The 25,693-nt window shown below is 40.6% G+C and overlaps 1 protein-coding gene and 1 long non-coding RNA gene across 2 annotated transcripts in view; one reads left to right on the forward strand and one right to left on the reverse strand.

Moving 5' to 3' along the window:
* cmip (c-Maf inducing protein) overlaps positions 1 to 11,019 on the reverse strand; it is a 72,207-nt gene extending 61,188 nt beyond the window's left edge. The window contains exon 1 of the mRNA XM_071203363.1: positions 10,051 to 11,019. Coding sequence (XP_071059464.1) covers positions 10,051 to 10,374 — 324 coding nt within the window. The 5' untranslated portion in view covers positions 10,375 to 11,019. The remainder of the gene's footprint in view (positions 1 to 10,050) is intronic.
* A 5,249-nt stretch (positions 11,020 to 16,268) lies between these two features.
* LOC139433943 (uncharacterized) lies at positions 16,269 to 18,194 on the forward strand. Its single transcript, XR_011643327.1, has 3 exons — positions 16,269 to 16,429; positions 17,090 to 17,472; positions 17,693 to 18,194. It is a non-coding gene; the product is annotated as an uncharacterized lncRNA (long non-coding RNA).
* Positions 18,195 to 25,693: the final 7,499 nt, after the last annotated feature.

Below are 25,693 nucleotides of genomic sequence, written 5' to 3' on the forward strand. Positions count from 1 at the left end.
TCAAACCATATCAGAATCAGAATAGTTTTAGTACCAAGTTTACATACAAGGGATTTGAATTGGCCAGGGGCAGGACTGTGTAAAACAAAACAAAAGTTATGACATCTATTTTAGTTTTTACTATTTTATTTATAACAAATGAAAAATAAAGGCAATATTTACACAAAATATAATTATGTGAGAAACTCAGTAAAGGCAAATAGAATAAAATATGAAAATACTATATACTGTATATGCTGTGCTGATTTAAAAGAGGTAGTGTGGAGAAGAAGGTGTGCAGCATTTACATGATACTGTTGATATATATAGCATGATATAATGAATAATAAACCATTGGTGAGAACTGTCCACTCTCCTGTTTGTCTGCACAGTCCGGTCCAGTTTGTGACATCTGCACTTGCTTGCACATATTAATGGACCCAGCGTGTAGGGATGTCACAGTAACAGAACTTTAGAAGTCGATAACAAAACTATTGAAATTCATTAATGTGAAATAACTTACCTTTGCCTAAAACAAATGTTAAGTGATTAGAGCATGAATGCACCACTGCAAATGTAGACATTTTTTTTCTCCAGAATGTTGGTATCGAGTATATTTGGAGAGACATCTCTAGAGGAGAGCACTCTAGAAAGTCATGGTATGTGTTATTAAAAGCTATTTTAGAAATGATCCAGCGATTTGGTTCCTGCAGTCCACTGGTAAAGGTTCAGATGTAACAAACACATCACTGTATCATGGAAACACGTACATAGCACTCAGTTATAGAAGGGAGTAGTGACCACACATTCTCCCAAAAGACATGACAAACAGCTGTCAGGCTGCAGTCTTCACTCCCTTCTTCATACAATCTTATTTGGTGTCTTTATTTTCATTCACATCATCCAATATTCGCAGAAACACAAAACAAAGAATGAATCCCATTTCAATCTATTGCAAATATCACAAATCAATATGGCAGAGAGCGACATCATTCCTGACTATAACTGAACCCTTTGCCAAACGGCTGCATTGTTCAAACAAAACTGGGTGGATCCAGTATTTGAATATGAACATGTAATGCATTCTGTCCTCGAGGTCCGCCCAGAGCCTCTCAAAGCTGCGTGCGTGCTCATAGCTTGTAATCACCGCATGGCGTTTCTCTTCCCTTTACTTTGCATTCAAACAATACGACCAACCAGCTCTGGCAGTTATGTGTTGCTGCTTCTGCTTGAGGGGCAATGCAACCTGCCTTTTCCACTTGATCTGGATGTTTACATTATTTGCAATATCCTTTGCTTCTCACTAGCTCAACCACACTGCTCTGGTGGCCTACATGGCCCATTGTAGCCTTTGTGTCCACAGAGTACTTTCATATTATTTTAAAGGTGATTCAACCTTTGCTTTCGGTTTAGTCCTGCAGTTCAGGAGGGTTTGCTTCTTGTGTAGAACCAGTAGCTAATCACATTCTGAGTGTTGACTAAGTGAACAGATAACTGATATTAGGATTACAGCCATTGTTTGGGATAAAGGTTTATTAAAAGATAACAAGGTTGATGTTTCCACCCACAGTTGTAAAAACTGTATTTCCTTTTTTAAAGAAGTGAGAGGAGCTACTGGAGCCGAGCTGTAGTGCTAAAGTATAACACGTATTCCACAGGCTGTCGTCAGTGAGCCTCAATACTGACATGATCCTTCCACTTCAAATAAAAAGTCTAATTATTTAGCAAAAGAATGCTCAGTGTTTCAATTCAATACATTTAAGGGATATGCTGCCACTAGCATACTTGCTCTGGTTTGACAAGAGGACACTTGTTGCCCTTTCCCATGTGAATAAAACAAACGGTGCTGCTATTTGAAGTTGTTTCCTTAAGTTGTAAAAACGTACATAAAGAAACATGAGTCGAGGACTCTCAAGCCTCCCTGATTGATTTCTGAAAGGCTCCTGACTCTTGCCTCACAACAAGCCTCTCATGCTCGCAGCACATCCTTCCATCGCAGGCCTTCATTGAGCAACGCGTCACACAGGAAGTGCTGGCTTGCTCTCGCGTCATTCTGACACACATGTGATGTAAGTTAGGTTTCTGACTTCAGACCTAGCAGGCATGTCCTTCAAAGGAAAGAAGAAGGAGTCACAACTATCAGAAGCAACACCCACACATATGTTGGTTCTTTCTTGAATGAGTGGAAATAAACAATAGAAATTCATACTGATAATGTCATTTGAAACCCTAACTTTTAAAAAGGAAAATAAAACATGACGATGGCCTGATTAAAACAGGATTCTTGATGTTTTTAATGAAGCTCTCTTGGCAGCCATGCTCACATTTACAAAGCCCTTTTCTCACAACCATTCCAATTATTTGCTGTGCGTTGGATGTTGTTGGAGATGCAGTTTCAGCGCTCTTTGCCTCCTTGTTGGAAAAAGTCACTCCATAAGAGAGCACACAAATTGGTCAGCATTGTTCTTCTGCCCACATAACAACTCTGTTCAAACAGAGCACAACAACCCCACTCAGGAAATGCACATTCATGCTTCACCCTGAATGCTTCTGTTCCGTACAGTTAAGTCTTTATGAAACAAAGAATATGTGACATCGTGTCCAATCCAAACTCTCAAACACATTAACGCTGTGCGGGTGTCACCATCCGCGCACACAAGTCAAAGGAATCTCTGGATAAATCACCCACATAATGTCTACCACTGGGGTCTATACCGTTCCAGTTTCCTACAATAATAAATACAAAGAACACTATGGTTCACTTAGGGACAGCCAGGGGCGTCACCTGGGGTGGGCATCCGGGGGTTTAGCCCCGGATGTTTTTTATTTAGCCCCGGGCAAATTCTCCCTCAATAATATAATACATTAACCGTACTTTACCTAGAGGACGGCAGAATTGTAATTTGTAATAAAGAGGCCAGACACCACCAGACCAATCAGAGAGTTGCATGGAAATAAACGTGTTTTATTGGCTGACAGGCACGTACCTCTCCTCTGTGACAATGTTTAAACTTTAAACTGTCAGCCACGGACTCTGAGTTTCTAAAGATGGACATAAGAACATTTTTTCTTAAAAAATACGACAATTCTCAAGTGGTGGCTCACACAACAACCCCAGAGCCACCACCTGAGCCAGGCGAACAAGGTATGTAAATGTCAGTAAACTTACAAGTTATGCGAACATGTAAGCAAAGCATAAATTACAGCTACGTTCACGTTACTTTGAATCGCGGGGGTAAGCTAAACTGTTAGCAAGTAGCTTTAGCTAGCCAGATATATTAAATAAACACTTTGCCATACAATCAAAATGTTGTGTTTTTTAGCGTTACCTAGTGATTTCAAAGAAAGCTCTCTGGGAAATGTTGACTTACTGTTCGACATGAAACTAGAAGCTACCTTACAGTACACAGTTGATCCGGAGTCCTGTCAGTTAAAGTGTTTCATAGTTAGCTTAGCTAAAAATCAACCTAGCACTGAAATATATGGATGTTATGTGACAGTATTTCTGAGAAAAAGTCAGCTGAAATGGTGGCATAGTTGCCACTGCTTTACGTGTCGATAGCATGTTTTTGCAGCAGTAGATGTGGCTGTTTGGCCACTGACGTTGCCATAACAACACCTGCATTTAAATGTGCAACCTCTTTTTGTGAGAGATTTTTGCATGAAATTATAATTCTTCTGATTGATATTTCCTATTGAAAGCTAGTTCCTATGTGAACATTATGAGATGGACAGCCAGCTAACAAGATTTTTATATACAAAGATTTCAGATCAAAGCTAATCCAGTGTGGCTCCTGAAAGGGGGCAAGGGACACTATGCTCCCAAATATTAAGCCTTGACTCCCATCTTAAAATTGATATGATAAAACAATTATCTGCATTGTCGGAGGCCTTTTTTCCTCATTATCATGTCAAATCATGTCAACTCGCGACAGGGGAAGCAAATACAGACAACACACAACGTAGCTTTAGGTAGCAAAACACGGAGATATGCTCACCTTTAGCTGTTATTCTGATCAAAAGTTGTGTTCAATGGCATTAAAACGAGAAAAAACGCGGCTGAAGGTTAATCCATAGGTTAATCCAATGTGTCTGTCACTTTGAATTTTTTTTTGATAATCCATAATTCAATTTTTATGCAAATATCGGAGAATAAATATTAGCTGCTAATGGTAGCCACCAGACAGTAGCGCAACTTCCGGTTTTTGCTACACGTCACTCTCACTCCTTATTTGGTAACGTATGTGTGTATGTGGAACTTTCCCTCGATTCCATTGGCTCTAGCGGTTAAAAAGAGATCATCAAAATCAACCAAGGGGGGCCAGAGATAGGTCCACCCAAATTACCCCAGAAGTGGGTTTTTTTTGCTAAACCTCTCTAAAAAGGTTACATTTCACTTGTTTTGAATCAATCTTGATACAGTGTACTTATTATATGTTATAGTTTTGATTCCTAAAGCTTTTAGTCTACCATCCCATCATTCAAGGGTGGTTTTCACTATAAGTAATGTGTTGTCTTTTTGGACGGACACAATAATTTACACTTTTTTTACTACGTTCAATCTGAATTTACTTTAAAATAAAAACAATCTATATTGACTCTTCTACATCCAACTCACAGGTTTATCATTGCTTTGAGAAAAAAGATTATTAATTTTCCCCTTTTAGAAGTGAAATTATGGTCATTTGTTCTGGGAATGTCATTTTTGAGCCTGAGACCTGGAAAACAGGCTCAGGGCTCAACTGGTTAAAAAGGACTATATAGTAATGTCTTTGAAGGAAGACACCATATAAACAATGTAGCATGGGAAGAAACATAGAAGGAAAGCTATTAATAAAACTCCTGGTGAAGTGTGATTTTAGTCAAACTTGTGTGCAAGGTCAAGAATTTACTTTATGCTCAAACACACCCCAATCATTTGACACCAATATTAATATTGGACAAATCTGCAAATTCCAGATAATGTTAAAATGCACTTTTTTTGTGCAATGACAAAGTTGTCTTAGATTATTTTTGTCTTTCAGTGTTTAGTTCTGTTAACGTATTAATTGAGACAAGGGCTAATAATCTTCATTACATTTCTGTTAATGCACTGATCCTCTGACTTTCTGATTCAGAAATCAGACTCCCCACTTCAAGATGAATGCACTAAACATCTTGCTATATTAAAGAGCTACAGATACAGACCAAACTCAGTGTGCCGCCACTATTTGTATATAGGGGAAACACTAACTCATAATAATGAGTTGGAACTTTATTTTAATACATTACCCAAAAACAGAACATCACAAGCCGTTAGCTGTTAGCACTCAGAGCTCACAGCTCCTTATATCTGTTCATAAACTAGACAAAAGTTAAACAAGTACAAACCACAGACTATCTGTGTCATGGCGAATACAGTCGCTGGTTTATTTATGTTTATGTGTATGCCGTTGTTGTGAGTGTGGACGGTCGGAGCATATACTGTGTTAGCTTAGCCGATCTCCGTTCAGAAAACACGCATTTTAAAAAGGGTTTTCTCTGCCGTCTGTCTCCAGACTTGTCAAAGCATTAATTCATGGTTTTTATTAACCGGTATCAGTATGTTGTTACTTCGGCATTATTTTGAAACGTGTATTACAATTAAATCACGGTCAAATATGTTCGTCTTGTTGTAGTTGTAGCCCCCTTGCCAGCGATTCTCTCTCTAGTTTAGCATACTCAGCCCGACTCAGCCGGGTTGTTGGCCCGGAAAGAACCTGGATTTTATGGGGCCAGAAAAACTGTGAAATAGTACCCGCTAGCCGGAACTACGCCTAGTGGAAACGCAACCAAAAACGGGCCAGGCACGGCACGCTTAAACCACGCTGTAGTGGAAATGCGCCATTATAGTATTGAGCTTTTTATTTCTACTGATATAACACAAAGTTAATAATACAACAATCCAGTCTGTAAACGTTTGTAATAATTAGCAGCTAGTAACACTGTCTATTAGCCAATTGAATCCAATGTAAGTAGATAATCTTCAAAAGTAGATCTTCCCATTTAAAATTAAATGACCCTTCATTGTCCTAATGATAAGTGAGCTGGCAATACAACACCCCAGTAATGAGTATTTGAGGTAACAACTGCAATACACCGTTCATGTATTTTGACTGAAGAGATGTCGAAATAGACTTCCTGCCTGTGCCTGAGTGCTGCAACTGTTTCCCACTGCAACCACAATCAATAAAGAATCACTTATATGTAGTGGAGCTTAAAGCACATCTGTTAAAACCACATCAGGAAATGTGATCAGAGAATAAAAGCAACAAGTTATTTCAATGGACGTCTTTGGATGTCAAAAAAACGTACGAAGGGCTGGGCCACTCACTGAGGTGAGCTATATTGCCTCATAAATTGCTTGATACTTGAATATGCTTTTATAAAAACTGCCTCCATCACAGCTCTCCATAGGGTTTTATATATAGATTGTAAAGGGAAATATGAGGGTATATTTGAAGCTGGTTATGCAAATAAGTTATTCTCTTATCAACTAATATTTGTTAGAAAATCTTTTCAACTTTAATTGACTGAATTTATTTGAAAATCAGGCTTAATAACACACACATTCTGTGTAATATATTTGAACATAGTTAAGTGGTACAAGACAAAAGTTTCATGTGTGGGCCATATTCCATTATACTTTTAGAAATGAGTTTAGGGCCCATTTAAAATGGACCACGGGCCACAGTTGGCCCCCGGGCTGTAGTTTGGACACCCCTGCAGTAGATGTACGGCCAATGGCGAGCAAGTCAATGCTGCCTACTTGCCTCCGATCTGTGGAAGGCCATCCAGTAGTTGCTCTTCTTATCAGTCATCAGGCCATACACAAGGCTGGTTTTGGTGTCATGTTTTCTTCACAAAATGGTTGCTGTATGCTTTGGTCAAAATGATTTATAATAAGTATCCCTGGCAGAGGGGGTTCTATCTTTCTTTCTAGCTTTGGCTGTATATCAAATAAAGGCAAAAAGAAATACAGATAGAGAAATCTCTGTAAATGTTGTTGACAACTGTCAACAGAAATGAGTACACCTTGTGTATTGATGAAGAGCAACATGTAAAGCCCCTCGTATCACAATAACACAACAGCATGTATTGTGCTGTCATGCTTTGTACCAATGTATAGATGGAAAAACAATGTGACGTGATGATAAACTTACAGGGAATGATCACATCTCCATCTGCAGCTCCTCTCTTCTTCACAGAGATGTATTACAGCTCAATGTGTAGCTGTCTACAACGTTAGTGCTCTGAAAAGTCACTGTATACTCCATGCTAAGGCCTGGACAACAAACGGCACAGTGAGAAGATAGCAGCTGCAGTAGTGGAGTGTTTAGCAGATAAAGAGTCGGATATCATATTTATTTCAAAAATTGGTAGAGATCACAATCAGAGCTAAAATAAAAAAAATTAAATAAATCTGCTATCCTAGGTTCTAAGGTCAGATGGTAACAATCATCTGACATTCAATCATAACTAATTATACAAAAATATTTACATGCAGTAGACTATAGTTACTATTAGGGATGCACGATAATTATCGGCCCGATAATTATCGGTCCGATATTAGAAATTATGACGTCATCCCGATAAACCCGATACCAGTATTAATAGCCCCGATAATATACAATATATTTTTTGGGTAAAAAAAAAGAAAAAAATACTGCGGTGTGGGTGGATTGGGATGAGTGGCGCTTGTTTTTCTTGCCAGTACTGTGGTATTAGTGGTTTAGGAAGAGGGGAGTTCTTCACAAATCCAGCGCTCCCTAATACTTCGAACCTGATCAGTCACCTGAAACATCGCCATCGCTACGATGGTGTGTTAAAAGTGTACGAAGACAATAATACAATACAAAGTGTGTGTGTGTGTGTGTGTGTGTGTGTGTGTGTGTGTGTGTGTGTGTGTGTGTGTGTGTGTGTGTGTGTGTGTGTGTGTGTGTGTGTGTGTGTGTGTGTGTGTGTGTGTGTGTGTGTGTGTGTGTGTGTGTGTGTGTGTGTGTGTGTGTGTACGCGCGCGCGTTGGAGCTATGTGCAACTCAAGGCATATGCTCGAACGGGAGCTGCCTGGACGCTGCAATCATGTTGTGCACTATCCGTGCTGAGTGTGCTGACTTCTCCTACAATGTCCCGCTGTCTGCTTCCTGCATCAAGTCAAGTGCTCGGCGCAGTGGTGGCGAAATGTCGCTCCTCTGTTTTCATTTAAACAGCTCCTTATATCCGTTAGCGCAGCTAGCTAGCACCAGATGCTAACAACAACAATGCACGTAAGGTCTCTCTCTCGCTCGCTCGGGCCACACACACACACACCCTCCCGGTCCTCCAGATGGCCAGTCGGTGCCTGCCGGTGAGCGTGGAAGTGTGGTCTGCCACAAGCGGGCAGCAGGAGCAGGGCTGTCAGCATCAGCTTGTAGATGGTATTTTAAACTCGATGCGCTCTGAAGCTACGGGGCGGCCGAGGAAAAAAAATACACATGCGTTAATCGCGTTAAAATAATTAGTGGCGTAATTTTTTTTGTATATCGGTTATCGGTATCGGTCTTGAGAAGCAGGAAGTTATCGGTTTCAAATAGCCAATATCGTGCATCCCTAGTTACTATAGTTACTATAGTTATTATATAGAATCTATATAATAACTATCGGATACTATAGATACTACAACTATAGTGATACTATAGTTGTATTATCTATAGTATCCGATTCAGTGATCAGCTCCGATGGGGGTGCAGAGAGCCAGCGTGACACTGAGCTCGGTGTGTGTTATCAACAGGAAGTGTTTTCATTCAAAGCCACTGTATGCTAACGTGAGGCACCAGAGCCAATGAGCGACTGCTTCTACTACAATACATCTGTCCAGTCTACAGAAAAGAACATCCACACGTCTTTCTGCCATAAGTAAGGTCTCCAAGACATTGCCCACTGGTCTATAAATCAAAACATTGTTGTCTCATCGTAGTTAGCTTCTCTCGGTGAGGATTCCTTCAGTGGTCATCGCTCCGGAGCCATGGATGATCCACGGGAGAAACACACGGTGAACAAAGCAGGGCTGTAATATCAGAGCTGCTCCTGCTAACAATAGCGTGGCCTGTTTCTCTACTTCAGACTGAGTTAAATCCTTCATCTCGTTACAATAAATAAACATCTCAAATGCGTCAAGAGAACTGCTGTCTGAAACTTGATACAGACCAGTGTGTGACAGCTCCTGGCAGACATCGTGGATCAATGGCACCATGGAGGACACTTGTGAAGATAACTGCATCGACCACACTTTCCCTGGGTGTGCAATTTGTTGGAAATATGTGTTATAATGTAAAAACTCAACTCGACCAAAAATAACATAGATATAGTCGGAAAAGTAAAAAATGTACATCCTATGTTTAAGAGAAATAATGATACATTGTTGTGATGTTTTGGTTCTGCTGAAGTTTGGATTGCCAACAAAGTCTATCCTCTATTGTAATTATTACTCAACCACTGGTTAACATATCTATCTTTTTTTATCATTGAAACTTTATCAGAGCATCCCCCTCCCTCCGACAGCCAGGAAGCAGCACATGACCACAGGTGGTTCTGGAGCAGGAGCTGGAACGGGTTCATATCACAGGACAGGACCCTTCGACCCCCTGCTAATGGGTTTCCCCACGGTCTACACACTGGATTGTGTTTGTTTGATTACTCAATGGCCTATACAAAAACACCCACACATACACGCTAACACTTCAGGAACCTCCATACACGTGTCGACTGGTCACAGGCAAGAGAACATGTGTTGTGCAGGGATTGGGGGGGGGGGGTCAGGCCACAGCGGCGCACCGCTGCCTTCCGCTAAACTGCGTCAACAACAGTGTGCGTAATCTCGGTGCCAGGCTGCGTCCAGACAAGAAAAGACAAACACCGACATTTCCTTTGGAATGTGTAACACAGCATAATATAGTCTCACACACGCGCGCACACACACACACACACACACACACACACACACACACACACACACACACACACACACACACACACACACACACACACACACACAGTTGGCGAAGAGCAACTCACGGTGGCGGATGACAGGCTGCTGTCTGTGAGCGCGAGGTGGTGCGGCTCCCATCTCCGCAGGAACTTGGAGGTGAGGATCTTGCTGAGGAAGGTGCGGGGGTGTTTGACCACGCACACCTGGATGTCCCCCTCGTGCAGCAGCTTGTAGCGCATGCAGCTGCTGCTGCAGTGGAGCAGGGTCCTCTTGCCCAGCCCCGCGCTCGGCTTGCTGTTGTTGTTCCCCTCCGACATCTCCCCCAGCAGAGGCTTGTTCTCCTCGCACTGATAGAACTGGTTGTTGTGCAGATCGTTAGCACCCCCCCCGCCGCCGCTGTTGAAATCCATAGTTTAATAATCCAACAGTTTATTGTTTCCAAATGTTCCTCTCAGGGGGGAGGGGTGAACTCGTCGAAACGATACAAGAATCCTTCCGTGTATATATCAAATAGAAATGGATAAGGTCGCTGGGATCGAGCTGGAGGGGGGTACCTACCTACCGACCTGGGGTCTGTGTACGCGGCAGACAGGCGCAGAATGCCGCAGACAGCGTCCTATGTCCGGATCTCCAGCCGGGGGAAGGTTTTTATGATACAGTGTAAATAATCCACCATTTTCCTCCCGCACAATGCCCCATAAATTGTCTCCACTGTGCGCGTCTCGCCTCCACCCCCCACCACCGACGAGCTATTCAATAGGCTATGTTAGGGCCATGGCCTTATCCATTCCGTCCGACCCAGGGCCAAGCACAATAATCCACCGCGAGGAACACATGGGAATGAAGAGAAACGTGAGGAAATATCCAATGGCGGCGGCTCAGGGCTCATCCGGGAGGTTTGTGGTCATTACAGGCTCACTGGCACGATTTCCTTTTATTCAGTCTTTCCCCTATCTTGGTGTAAAGGAGCCAGCACTCTCCAGTCGCGCCGCGCCGATTGGTCCCTGCTCGTGCATGTGATACCGGACTGACGTCAATGGGGAGGCGAGCGGATGAGCCTTGTGTCTGCGGAGGGCGCACGCTCCCCCACCCCTCACCCACCCCTCACCCCTCCTTCTCCACCTCACCAACTCCTCCTCCCCCCTGCGCACGAAAACATGGAGGAGGGCGCAGGGCCTGACTCTTCCTGCAGCTTGTGGATATCCACATCCTTTCCAGGGAGCCGTTCAGAGCGGAAGAAGGCGCTGACGCGGTGATCTGTGTCCGTTTCTAAAGTAAACATTAAAAAGAGTATTAGGCTTTTTATTATTCATAAATATAGAACTTTAGGAGTTGTCATCAATCATTATAGGCTTTCCGCATCCGATGAGGTAAGATATTGAAACAATTATTTTCTGAAAATGAATCATACATAATGTTTAAAGGTCCCAGGACTTGGCCATTTCTACTGATCATAACTCCATTGTTGAGGTCTACTAGAATACATTTACATTGTTCAATGTTCCAAAATGACATGGTTTCTCAAACAGCCTTTGTATAGTATTCACTCTCTGTCTTAAACGGCTTGTTGGAGCTCCTGAATATACTACCCGTTACAATTCTCAGTAACACTACAACACATTTTAACCCGGAATTAAATGGTGTTTTGTTTTTTAAGAATTCACTAACATTGCGAGACATTCCGACACCAGAGAAAAATGGTGCGGGTAGATTAGTAAGCCTGGTGTTTACCCTTCAGGGTGTTCTTTTCCCCATAATGACGCCTCGCTGCACATTATCCCGCTTATTACACGGCCATATGCTAAACACACTACAGAGCCCATTCCGTGTCCTTAGTGTTCACTTCCTGTCTGCCTTCTTCTGGTGATTTATCTGACGGCCAGCGCTCCGTCTTTTAACCTCTTTTCCTGTCTCTTTCTTGATCCTCCTTAGCAACCTTCATTATAGTCTATGACCGTGTACTACTGTATTAAAAACGTGTCACATGTTAATAATTTACAATCAGAATCGAATATTCGACTAAGCCGTGTAATACAAGTTGTTAGTAGTCTTAAGGGCCTACACAGTTGTTATGCTACACAACATCGCCCTTCACTGGATGTATAATGAGCTGCACTAAACTACATTTTAGCATTTAAAATACCTAGCCATTCTTTTGCGGTTATTTTGGTAAAGTAACTAAAAAAGTAGTGTAAGTCATTACATTTCAGAGACAGTAATATTGTAATGTACGTATTACTTAAAAAAGACAGTAATAAGTAATATGTACTGTATTACATTTTGGAAGTAATGTGGATATTATCCGGCTGAACAAAAGGTGCATTTATCTAACAGGTTCGTTTCCACAGACCCAGGGGCGGTTCTAGGGGGGGGGGGCAAACAAAAAATGATGAGACAGACAGTAACACACAGCAGGAAGTGCAGATTGCCACAGAGACAGAGCCGGAGGACTTTTCAGGAGAGACTGATCTGGAAATTGAAGGTTCAGAGCAGGCAGAGAAAGATGGGGAGTCACAGAGTGAGGCTGAGGATGAAATCGAGAGTGAGACAGAGGATAGATCCACAAGTACTGGAACATCAGGTTTGAGATTTTGAAAAACAAATGTGCCTGCTTTAATCTTAGTTACAGATCAAATGAGTGTGTGTGATACTAATTCATTTTTTTTAACATTTATATTTTATTAAACATTTTCAAAGACAAAAACATACGGAGGACATGGCTCACACACATCACAAATAGGACAGGACAATAACATGAAGGGTGGCGGGCAGGGGGATTACAGTGTCAGTTACATGTTATGTATTCATATGGAGTTGTATTTATACATGATTTACTTCATAATATAGATATACTTATTTTTTCCCTCTTTTTTATTATAAAACAAAAAAAAAGTGTAATAAATACATACATATATAAATATATATGCACATTATTACAATTATTTTTCTGTTTCTTCATAGCTTATTTATATTTATTTATTAATATTATTATATTTATTGTTGGCAGCCGAGATTGATTGAGTCCGGGCAAGCCCTTATCTTATCCCAAAGCCTGTTGTCTGGCTTAACCAAATATAACAGGGAGAAAGCAGCTTTGTATCATAAATCTATTAATATAGATATCTAATTTGTGGTTGTTCATTGCTCTGGTAAATGTGCATTTATAATGATCTGTTTCAATTATAATAATAATAATAAACATATTTATTCGCGTTATCTTTCTCCACAGATATCAGCAAGTGCAAAGAGGAGCCACCAATGCAACCACACCCTAAATTGTTTCCAAGGACCTGGATGGGCGACCGGAGAAGGAGTTTCAAGGCTGACTGGTGATTCACTCCTGGCTTGAGTACTCCAAAATGTCAGACTCTGCCCATTGTTACGCCTGCAGACATGTTAGCCCTCCGAATAGCACAGACACTGTATTTGATTCACCTTCAGGTTTCAAAAACTGGAAGAAGGCAACATACAAAGAGGGGGGATTTGCAATCCATGCCAAAATCTGAGCGGCACACGCACGTAATGATTGCATGGAAAGCCTACCAGAGAGCTGTGGCATCCAATGCAACATTGGCAAATGTACTTAACAAAGAACATAAGAAACTGGTTCAAGAAAATCGGGAATATATAAAAACCATAGCCGAAGTGCTGCTACTTACTGCGACACAAAACATTGCTCAAAGAGGACACAATGAGTCTGCAGGCTCAGATAATAAAGCGAACTTCATCACCATTCTAGAGACAATTGCTAACCATGACAAAGCTGTTATAAAAGGTTGACTTCCATTCATAATGCAAAGTACACAAGCAAAACCATTCAGAAGGAAGTTCTGGGTTGTCGTGCAGACATGGTTCGATCTGAAATAACAGAGGAAGTGAAACACAGTGAAGTCTTTAGCATCATGGCAGATGAAACAAAAGATGTTAAAAAAAAGAACAGATTTCTCTTGTAGTCAGGTACTACTTCAATGGTGCTATCCAGGAGAGTTTTCTCCATGTTGAGTCAGCAGAGAGGAGATGCAGCAGGGCTTACTGAAAAAATAATTCACATATTGGAAAGTAACGGTCTGGAATACAAAAACAACCTTGTAGGCCAAGCATATGATGGTGCTGCTGTCATGAGCGGTAAGCACTCAGGGGTCCAGGCTAGAATCAGAGAGCAAGCTAAATATGCTTTTTATGTTCATTGCAATGCTCACTGTCTAAATCTAGTTTTAGTAGATACAGTCAAAGCTGTCCCGGAAGCAGAGCAGTTCTTCTCCTTACTAGAAAAGCTATACGTCTTCACATCTGGGTCGTATGTCCACCCCAAATGGCTAGATATCCAAAGAGAGATGTACGAAGGTGCCCCAAGAGAACTCCAGCGATTAAGTGACACTAGATGGGCATGCAGATTTATATCTCTCCGTAACATAATGGATAGATTACCGGCCCTCAAGCGAGTACTGCAAGACATAGCCCAAGAACGGAATGGTGAGAGATCTATTGAGGCACGTGGTCTGCTGGCACAGTTGGATCTAGAATTCATTGTGCATCTTGTAACACTCTGTAAAGTGTTTGCAGAAACATAATTTCTCTCTGACGTGTTACAGTCTTCATCCCTTGGCCTTTCAAAGGCTGTGGATTTAGTTGGATCTTTAGTTCAGACATTGAATGACTTCAGGCAGGAGTCATTTTTTGATAACTTGTGGGATGAAGTGTTGAACATTTCTGAGCAATGTGATACTGCAATACAGCCAGCAGCAAAACGACTGAGCTCTAAACCTGCTGAAAGCTTCATACTGACTGCTGTTGGACAGAGAGAGACAGAACAAGATAAACACGGGCTTCGTACAGCCTTTTTCTAACCTGTCATTGATCAGATGCTCAATTAGCTTAATAGACGGTTCTCAAACACAAACTGTGACATGATGAATAGCATCCAAGCTCTTAACCCCAACAGTGATGCCTTTCTGAAGGAGACCACTCTGTTTTCATTTTCTCAGTTGTATGATGCAAATATTGAGGACTTGGGGCATGAGCTACATCAGTTCAGCAGAATGTTAGATGGGAACATAAAGACTGGGATGCAGAGACCTGATGGTACAGTGGAGCTTGTTCAGTTCATTGAGCCTTATAAAGAAGTGTTTTTGAGCTCTTCAGACTCTGCAAAATAGCAGTCGCAATCCCAGTCAGTTCTGCTTCCTGTGAGCGTAGTTTTTCTACATTGAAGCTGGTCAAACATTTTCTCAGATCCACCATCACTGATGAGAGACTGAGCAATCTGGGTGTGCTTAGTATTGAGTCAAGGAGGTCAAAGGCTTTGAATCTTGACTTATTTGTTGATCAGTTTGCCAAAAATCACAAAAAGCGCAGGATTATGTGGCTGTAATGGGACGTTTTGGGAAGGACACTATCTGTGTGTTTTCCAGATATCACTGTTTTATGTTTATTAGAAATGTGACGGAATAGACTAAACTGATTAGTGCGCGTGCAGAACAGGTGTGTTCAGTCTTCATGTTTGTTAAATAGCCTACGTGTCTGTGCTTATGGGAAATAATACATCTGAAATCTATGTTTTATATCTATATCCATGTATTTTATTTCATTTAAAGTCAACATTTAAGATTTGTAAACTTTTGCATTAAATCCTTTTCTGTGGATTTAAAAATGTATAAATGTAATGCTGAAGCTAACAGTATAAGATCTGTCTGAAATAAATAAGTGTACTGAAACAAATACCAATAACTGTATTGCATTGTTTTCTTATGCGCAATTACTTCGTACGGTCTAGTTCTCTTTTTTGTCCTGCATTTATTGTGCCCCCCTCAGAAAATAACTGACCCCCCAGTGGCCCCCCACTCAAATTGGTCTAGAACCGCCCCTGCACAGACCTTATTTCGAGCTATTTTCCAAAATCCTAAGGGGAAGTCCCATTGCTTTTGTGTCGAGGGAATCCGAGCGCAGCTTACTTCCGTGTTTTAGGACGTGTCACTGCACCTCTTTATAGAGAGGCGAAGTCACGCCCATCTACTTCCGGTCCATGGGACCCCGGAAGCGAAAAATTATACATTGAATTCAATGGAGAGAGAAAACGTATCTTTTGATCCCGTTTGAATTGTGCCACGAATGACACATATGATGTTTGTCAATCTTAAACAATCATTTCCATGTAAAAAAAGTCACAGTTTGTCGTAAAACTGTTGAGATATAAGACTATGTAAAATACGCAACTAGAAAGACTACAAATCCCAAATCCCATTCTGGGTCGCGTAAGTGGTTGCGACTCGCAATTAAAGCAAAGAAGAAGAAGAAGATCTCATAACTGATTTATTCCCTCCAGAGATTGCTCCAATAAATGAACTTTTACAAGATGCCTGTGTGCTTTGTACCAGGTTGGAATCACAAAAGTGATCATACCACTTGCTCGTTCTATCGCTTCCCGTCTGATGAAAGGACCAGGAGTTGTTGGACCAAACATATCAGGTAATACACATGTTTTGCATGGAACATAGTCAAGTTAGCTACCTAGCTAGTAGCGAGCACGTTAGTTAGCATCACATTACTTAGCCTCGTCATTTGTATTAGCCTCAACATGAAGTAAACCAACATGTTAAACAGTAAGAGTAGTCATGATGGTAAGTATTTTGTGAAACATTTGAAGAGTAGCCTATCACCCCCTCCACCAGGTGCTAAGGGGGCGGGAGGTAAGCTAACGGCACATTAGCATCGGCGATCTTTTCTACTTAATGCTATCTGCACAAATGGTTAACATTGAACATTAAAAGAGCAGGCAGTTCAGGGAGAGTCGAAGGCAGGCAGGGAGCTTTGCATGACATTCTTCTGGACGTTTCATTGTGATGATAGTGAGTCAATCTGTTTGTTGGAAAGACAGTAGTTGAGTGATTACTGAGAGAAAATTATTAAAAGAGATAATTATTCAAAATGTTGTTACTTTAAAGCAGGGATCACCAACTACATTTGGGCCAACATTTATCCAATAGACGCTTTCGCGGGCCAGCGATTTTTATACAGCCCAGAATTTTGAAGATGTTGACCGGGGGGGGTGCTAGTGGAGCACGCTCAGGTACTGCGGAGCGCATAAAGTTCAGCAGACTCTTCACGCTAACGAAGGATCACTTCTAGGCTACTGTCCCGCTGCCACAGCTCCTGCCTCTCTGTTGGACTCTGTCTCTTCACAACGAAGGAACACTTCTTCTTCAAGGCAGGGAAGGCTACGCAGTACGCAGTCTACTGTCCCGCAGCTGCTGCCTCTCTGTTGGACTCCGGTACTGCACATTACTCACGAGACCTTGTATAAAAAAGAAAATGAGGAGAGGGCGAACGCACTAACACCACAGTCACCCCCGTCGTGCGGGCCGGATGAGAATGTCTGGCGGGCTGGATGGGTCACTGCTTTAAAGTGTTGTTACTGAGCTTTTTCTCTTTTATTTCCTTTCCCTCACCTGTAACTGCTGAGACCCTGAGGAACATGCACACTGGACTGCTCTGGCAACCTGATTTCCACTGTACGTAATAGTATTTGGTTATGGTATATTATTTATATACATCAAAGGCACAATGCACCCCCCAGAGACACACATGTATTGAGTGTGATATTGTGCATAGGTCATGTGAAATCATCTTTACACACTAGAAAACTGTAGGAGCGGCAACTTGTTTTGAAATTGAATTTTTAATATCTGATAATAAAGTTGATCTGTTTTCTTTATTCTTCTCTCTTCCCAGCTCCATCCATCCCTGTGCTCTGTTCCTGCAGGTCCTGCTTGCTAATCAATGCTCATATGTTTTTACACAATTACAAATAAAGTCAATGTATTGTATGACATGAAGTTGTGCTTCATTCGGAGTCAATAATACATTCATTCTGCCTTCAACTGCACAATGACTGTGGACTGCACCGACATCCATGTAGCTGCCCCCCAGTAAGATGAACCAAGCAAAGAGGATCACCATCATGCCCAAGGACATCCAGCTGGCGCGCCGCATCCACGGAGAGAGGGCAGACTGACCTGAGACCAGCACACCCAAACACAACGGCTCTTTTAAGAGCCACCTACAGTTTCAAAGAGTTGCAATCCTACGTTGTTATAATGATTAAACTGGTTCATGTATCACTTAGTTTACTGAACCGTGATGAATGAAAGAAATGAGTGAGGTAGTGGTTTACTGAAGTTACAAAGACATTAATATATGAGTGACAGGTCAGTGTAAACACAAGCTTCTGTCAATTATGGATCATTCAAACTATTTATATAAAAATATGTAATAAAGTTCTAAAACAAGTATTCGGTATATTCCTTGATAGCTTTTGGAGAAGGTTGTTTTTAAGTGAGGGAACAGGTGAGTAGAGCATCATTGAGTTTCTTATTCTGTCAGTACATTATCCAAATGAAATGTTTATCATTATTTTAGTCAACCCTAAACAAATTGATTGTACCTTTTTAATAATGACCTTACATGTACAAATGATATCCTGTCTAAACATCAGTCAGGATTCAGAAAGAAACACAGCACCATCACTGCCACAATGAAAGTGGTAAATGACATTACTAGTATTTTAGATAATAAGCAGAGTTGTGCAGCTCTGTTTATTGACCTTTCCAAAGCGTTTGACACCGTTGATCATCTCATTTTAAAGCAAAGGCTACTCAGTATTGGCCTATCCAGCCTTGCAGTGGGTGGTTTGTGAACTACCTCTCTGAAAGGTCCCAATGTGTTCATTTTGATGGTCTGTCTTCTGAGTGGTTAAACATTTCTAATGGTGTACCACAAGGTTCTGTTTTAGGACCACTTTTATTCTCCATATATATTAACAGCGTAGGTGATAATGTGGATTAAGCTACTTTACATTTTTATGCGGATGATACTGTGATGTATTGTGCAGGTCCCTCCATTAAAGAGGCTGGTGTTAAATTACAGGCTGTTTTTAACATTATTCAGACTCAGCTCTCTGAATTAAAGCTTCTTTTAAATGTGGAGAAAACCAAGGTAATGCTCTTTTCTAAAGCTAAAAAGACACCAGAGCCTGTTTTAGATATTGTAACTACGCAAGGAACACAACTTGAAGTTGTTGCCTGTTACAAATACCTTGGTATCTGGCTTGATGATTGTCTCTCTTTTAAACTTCATGTCAATAACCTGCTAAACAAACTGAGGGTTAGGCTAGGGTTCTTCTACAGGAACAAGTCCTGTTTCTCGCTTGAGGCCAGGAGAAGGCTAGTCAATGTGACCTTTTGACCTGTGCTGGACTCTGGGGATCTGGTCTATATGAATGCACCTGCCCATTGCCTGGTCAAGTTAGATGCTGCGTATCACAGTGCACTGAGATGTGTGACAAACTGTAAAGCATTAACCCATCACTGTACCCTGTATGCAAGGGCTGGTTTGCTTTCACTAACTGTACGGAGGCTCAGTCACTGGTACATTTTTATATACAAAGCCATGCTAGGGAAACTTCCATCTTATATCTGCTCCCTGATCTCACGGAGAATTGTAAGTGGCTACTGCCTGAGATCGAATGCTGTGGTTTTATTAAATGTGCCAACTGCTAGGACTGTCTTAGGGAAGCAGCTCTTAGATGCAGCTCCTCTGTCTTGGAATAGTCTGCAAATCAAATGGAAACTGAACAATCTGGTGCCACTAAATGTTTTTAAAGCTCGGTTGGATGCTAGTCAATCAGAAGCTATTGGTACCTGTTTATGTGGATAATTATGTAAATGATGCTGGATGATGTCCTTTTGTTGTTCTGTTTATTCTTTTATGTTTCATGTGGAACTACTTGAACAGGTCTCCCTTGGAAAAGAGATCAATGATCTCAATGGGATTTTATCTGTATAAATAAAGGTTTGAAATGAAATGACATGGTCGGCAAAGTTAAATTAACTTCAGAAAATCAAATCTGTTCTGAGAAAAAACTAATAAATGTTTAAAGATAGGAACTTGCCATCCCACTGAAGAACAGTCCGTAGAGATTTAATGAGATTTAAAGTTGTAGTTCAGTCCAACGTTTAATTTGGATTCATTTCTCCAACAGTCAACTATTTTCATAAAGAATATATATATTTTTCAGTCACTTTATTGTCAATCTTACTCAGTTTGTGTTTATAGACAGAGAGATCAAAAAGACGTTTAAATACAATTATACAATTTACAGATATGTATACAAATATATATATCCTATATACACCATCATGTATAATGATGGTGTATGATGTAGAAGGAAGTGTGGTAGATAACAAGTAAATATAGAGTTACATACAGATCCATGTGACAGCAAAAGATGGAATAACTAAGAAGCACGCGGCAGTATAATAATAATTACATGCAACAATTAAATAACTGCTCAGCGTCTCCACCACAATCCCAATCTGCTGTGTCCTGTTTTCCTCCCCTCTGCATAACACCCATCACACATACGGAACACAACGCAGAGTCCGAGGGTGTTAAGAGTATGTTTATTTAAATGTCCTCCTCTACTGGCCAACACAGGGAGCATATGCTGGGTGTAGAAGTTCTCCAGGAGGAGGAGATTTCCATGCCATGCAGGGTCTTTGGGGATGAGGATGATGATCGCCTCCTTCTGGTCCACACAACAAAGTAGCAGAGACTCCGGTCTGTGATGTGCAGCTGCCCTTGGACTGGTGCCAGTATGGGTGATATATGACCCACCCTCCTCACGGAGACAGAAGGATGGTAACTGGACTGCCTCCGCGATGGTCATGTTCCTCTGGCTGTGTGGACACTTCACTTCCAGCAGGGCAGATGGCTGCACAAGTCCATCGGGTGATGCTCACAAAACACCCGACTCACTCACAAAGAGACCAGACTCGTTTACAACCCCCCAGTTGACAGTTGGCGATGTCTCTGGCCAGTGGGTTGTATGTCTCCTCTCGCTGTTGGTAAAGTTGAGACACCGGCTGGACTACTTTGGAAGTGCCAGATTTCCTCCACTGGCACTCAACATCTGTGGAGCTGATCTGCCACATGGCACATATTGCCAATGCTGCAGCGTGGCTGCATTTGTACATCCCCCGTGCACAATCACAGACAGCGCTCTGCATCGCGCCATCGTCTCCCATGCAGATCTGTACAAATAGGCAAGTATCATTTGTTAGCATGCTATAATAGATTGAATGAGCAATAATACAAGGATGGTCCGGATCTGGGGGTGGGAGGGGTTATTTTTCCATAGTTTTGTCCTCTTGTCTGATTGTTGTTATTGTTTGTTTTTTCTGTATTTTTTGTAATTTGTGTTGTACTGGTTGTGATTGTACATTGTATTTTTCTAAATGTGTATGAATACATTTTTGAAAAACATTTGATCAACAATAAAAAAGGATTTGGTCAGGATCTAGACTCAGTGTGTAGTTTATTAATTAATCAATGCTCTCTACATTAGGAAAACACATACCAGTGTACCAGAGGGAGTCACACACAGCTGTGCCTAGATAACCAAACAAATTGACAAGATAACCAAAACCCTTGAATCTACACACAGCAAATAAACTCAAATGACACAACGAGATGTAAAAGGAGATCACACATACAGTATAGTCGATATAAAACTGGCCATTTCAATCTGAAGAGCAACTAAAACAAAACACGGGAGTTTACCTTGTTCTTGTGAACACTAATGTTATCCACAGCATACACAGAGACCACGAAGTTCTTAAGGAGAAAACTAGTTACTAAAACAAAACACGTTAGTGTACCTTGTTAGCTAATGTTAGCTAGCTGACATTAACGTTACAAATTGCACTCATATTACTCACCGAAACCTTGTAAAGCCGGTCCCGCTACAGAACCGACTAACTCCCCTTTCGTGTATGTACAGCTCTCAACGTGTCCAGACTTGACACGTGATGTTCACCTCGTTTTATACTTTTATTCTCATTCTGAAAGAAACAGGTGAAATTTGCTAACGTGACGACCGTCTTTGTGATGGTGACGCGTATTGTGCGAGACCAGAGACATGTAGTTCACTGAGCGGTTTCACACAAAAAAAAGTGTAACTTCACAGTTTTACGACACATTTTTATTTTTTTGACTTGCAAAATGTTCTTTTAAATTGACAAACATCATATGTGTCATTCGTGGCACAATTCAAACGGGATCAAAAGATAACCTTTCTCTCTCCATTGACTTCAATTTATAATTTTCCGCTTCCGGGGTCCCATGGAGGCTCCCGGAAGGGGAGGGACTTCGCCTCTCTATACACATGTACAAACTTCACAGCGGGCGGAACTTGTCATAAAGTCCGCTAAAATAAAGCCCACCCATTTAGAGGGAAGATATGATTGGTCAATTGTACTGCCATTTGACATTACTCTCTCGTTGAGTTACGATAGAGTGGCGAAGTCCCTCCCCTTCCGGTGGACCTCCATGGGACCTTATCTCGGAAAAATTATGTATTGAAGTCAATGGAGAGAGAAAGATTATCTTTCGATCCCGTTTGAATTGTGCCACGAATTACACATATGATGTTTGTCAATTTACAAGATAATTTTGCAAGTCAAACAAATTAAAATGTGTCGTAAAACTGTGAAGTAACACATTTGTTTGTGTGAAACGCTGAATGAACTACATCTCCGGTCTAGCAGAACAACACACGTCACCAAGATGACCGTCACTACTGTCTTGTCAACAAAAGGATTGACTACCCTCACTATCACCATGAAACACGTCCAGAAGAATGTCATGCAAAGCTGCCTGCCTGCCTTTGTTTCTCTCTGAACTGCCTGATCTTTTTAATGTTTAATGTCAACCATTTGTGCAGATAGCATGAAGTAGAAAAGATCGCAGATGCTAATGTAGCGTTAGCATTTCTCCCCCGGGCTTAAATTGTGTATTATAGAATGATCACACCGGTGACAGTAGCCTACTCTTCAAAGGGTTCACGAAATATGACTACTACTCTTACTGTTTAACATTTTGGGTTACTTAATGTTACTTCATGTTAAGGCTAATAAAAATGACACGGCTGTAATGCTAACTAACGTGCTAGCTACTAGCTAGGTAGCTAACTTGATCCAGCCACTCCTGGTCCTTTCATCAGACGGGAAGCAAAAGAACGAGCAAGACCCATTGCTGGTATGATAACAACCTGGTACTAAGCACACAGGCATCTTGATAAAGTTATCTTATCTTAGCCAGCACCATATAGATAGATTATATCTTATGGCGCTGATCTTAGCTATCTCTTAGTGGAGGAAAACAGTTATGACATCAGTTACATGACTCTGGGATTTGTAGTCTTTCTAGTTGCGTATTTTTCATAGTCTTATATATCAACAGTTTTACAACAAACTGTGACTTTTTTTGACATGGAAATTATTTTTTAAGATTGACAAGCATCATATGTGTAATTCATGGCACAATTCAAACGGGATCGAAAGATAAGTTTTCTCTCTCCATTGACTTCAATGCATAATTTTTCCGAAATAAGGTCCCATGGACCGGAAGTAGATGGGCGTGACTTCGCCACTCTATAGCGGGCCCACTGTGAATTTACAGCACGACCACCAATCAGCTCCTGTCTTCCAACCCAGTCTCACGGCATTTCGTGTTCACCAACACGATTTTTAATCTATTGATTCGTGTTCACCATCACGATTTGCCCCTTTTTTTCGTGTGGCACAGCACGATTTTAAAAGCAATGTATTTCTACTGGTAACGTGTTTCGTGCCTGCAGGCTGCAGCACGTTTTTTTCTCCGGTCGGGTTGTGGAAGACCGGAAGCTGTGTGGTTCATAAAATCATGTTCTTACTCAATATCAAGCAACAATTATTGCTTTTATTTTAAATCGTATAATTTCGGACTTTTGTTGCCGTCTGTGAGGAAAATAAATGGGGCTCAGAGCCTCAGGATACTGAAATCTGTATTTTTAAATATTTTTTTCCTTCTAATTTGTTATTCTTTTCAAAATAACACACTGTTATTTATTCACCAATAACACACAATTATCCTTGCTTTTATTTATTGGTTTAATTCCATAATCTCGGGCTTTTTTGGTGTCCGTCAGGAACTGAATTTCAAAATAAAAATAACCGGAAACAGACGTAGGCCTATAAGGGACATTTCGAGCATCATTGCGATTGTCAACATTTCTGAGTTTAGGATGGCCGAAGACACTACACTACCCATAATCCCCAGCTATCGTTTAGGACTACAGTTCCTGTAAGGTTACGCAGAGCGTCAAACAGCTGTGTGAAATGGAACGAAACCACGCCAGACTATCCAAAACTGGAATCGAACACCCCTCCAGAACTACACATGCTGGCTATTGTGTTTCGCAAAATGTTCTATGGGACGTCTCTACTGAACTTTTTCGTTTTTCCCACAATTAGAAGTTGCCATTATTAAACACATTGGTGTTATCAAATGTAAAACATATAATTAATAAATGGGTGAAAATCACTTGTGTCCATAATGCGCAGCATTATATTAATGCCGTATACCCACATGACAGCTCATTGCTACTTTGTAATTCTACTCCACTACAATTCAGAGGTTAACCTGGTATTTGTACTCCACTACACTTATTTGAGTTACTTTGCAGATTCTGATTAATTATGTGAAATATAAACAACCCTTAAATCAGACTTTAGTTACACCTGAGTAAAATTCATGTACGGTGATTGTCAAGTGCCAACAATCAGGAGAGATATTTGATAGTTGGTGCTTGAGAAGACTAAACATGTATCTGCAATTGACATGAATGGAAACAAGTAATAAAGTATATTCATTACTCGTTATTCTCTACTAATAGTTAATTAAAGACTGTATATTATGGCTATTTTGCACATCCCTTTCAAGATTTTCAAAGGTTTATTGACATATCATACACAACTACGGTGTAGTTATGCAATGAATGAAAAACGTGGGTCACAGGTTCCTCAACAGTGCATTACAAGACATCTATCAATATGTGTGTACCTCCACCAATAAACTGTCATATTCTGCACATTACTTATTGTATCTACATACATAAGAGTATAATTAATGTGTATAATATCAGTTAAAATAAGTGCTTCAACATAGTTAACATTGCAGGAAAGCAATATATTAGACGTTAATTACTTTGTCAGGCTTAATATTTAATGTTTAAATAAAGGTTAATCCGTTTTTCTGTTTTGCACCTCCTCCTATTAATATCTGTGTACATCTTGCACTAAACTGTTTTATTGTAGAGATCACTTATAGTATCTTCTTGATTTTTTATATTCTATATTTCTATATTTATACTTTCCCCCTATGAAAGTATGTACCCTTAATATTTTTTTAATCAAATATAACACATAAAAACAATAATTCAATAATGTGCTTTAACCACTAGGAGGTGCACACAAGGTGCACACAGCCATAATAACTGTGTATTATTAGTGTGTATGTACAACATCTGAAGATGTATAGTTTTATGCATGCTTTCACATCATTTTACAGCATATTGCTATACTATTTCAGACTCAGTATTTACATTCTTACATTCAAAGAAAATCAGTAATATCTTTGAAAACTACAGTCCTTTTCTATCAGCTGTGCACCATTATGGTGTAAATATAATAATATAATAATAATATCTATGAATTAGATCAAATGTAAAAGTCAGCCGAATTAGTGTTGATACTGCAAGGAGACGTATTGTGTGAAGAGAAATTGAAGATGTTGTTTAATTGTTGATATATTTATGATCCACGTCAAGTATTCAGTTTCGGCGCCATTTCTTCC

This window comes from Pseudochaenichthys georgianus, chromosome 6 (genome assembly GCF_902827115.2).
Source record: "Pseudochaenichthys georgianus chromosome 6, fPseGeo1.2, whole genome shotgun sequence".
In the NCBI taxonomy this organism is placed as follows: Eukaryota; Metazoa; Chordata; class Actinopteri; order Perciformes; family Channichthyidae; genus Pseudochaenichthys; species Pseudochaenichthys georgianus.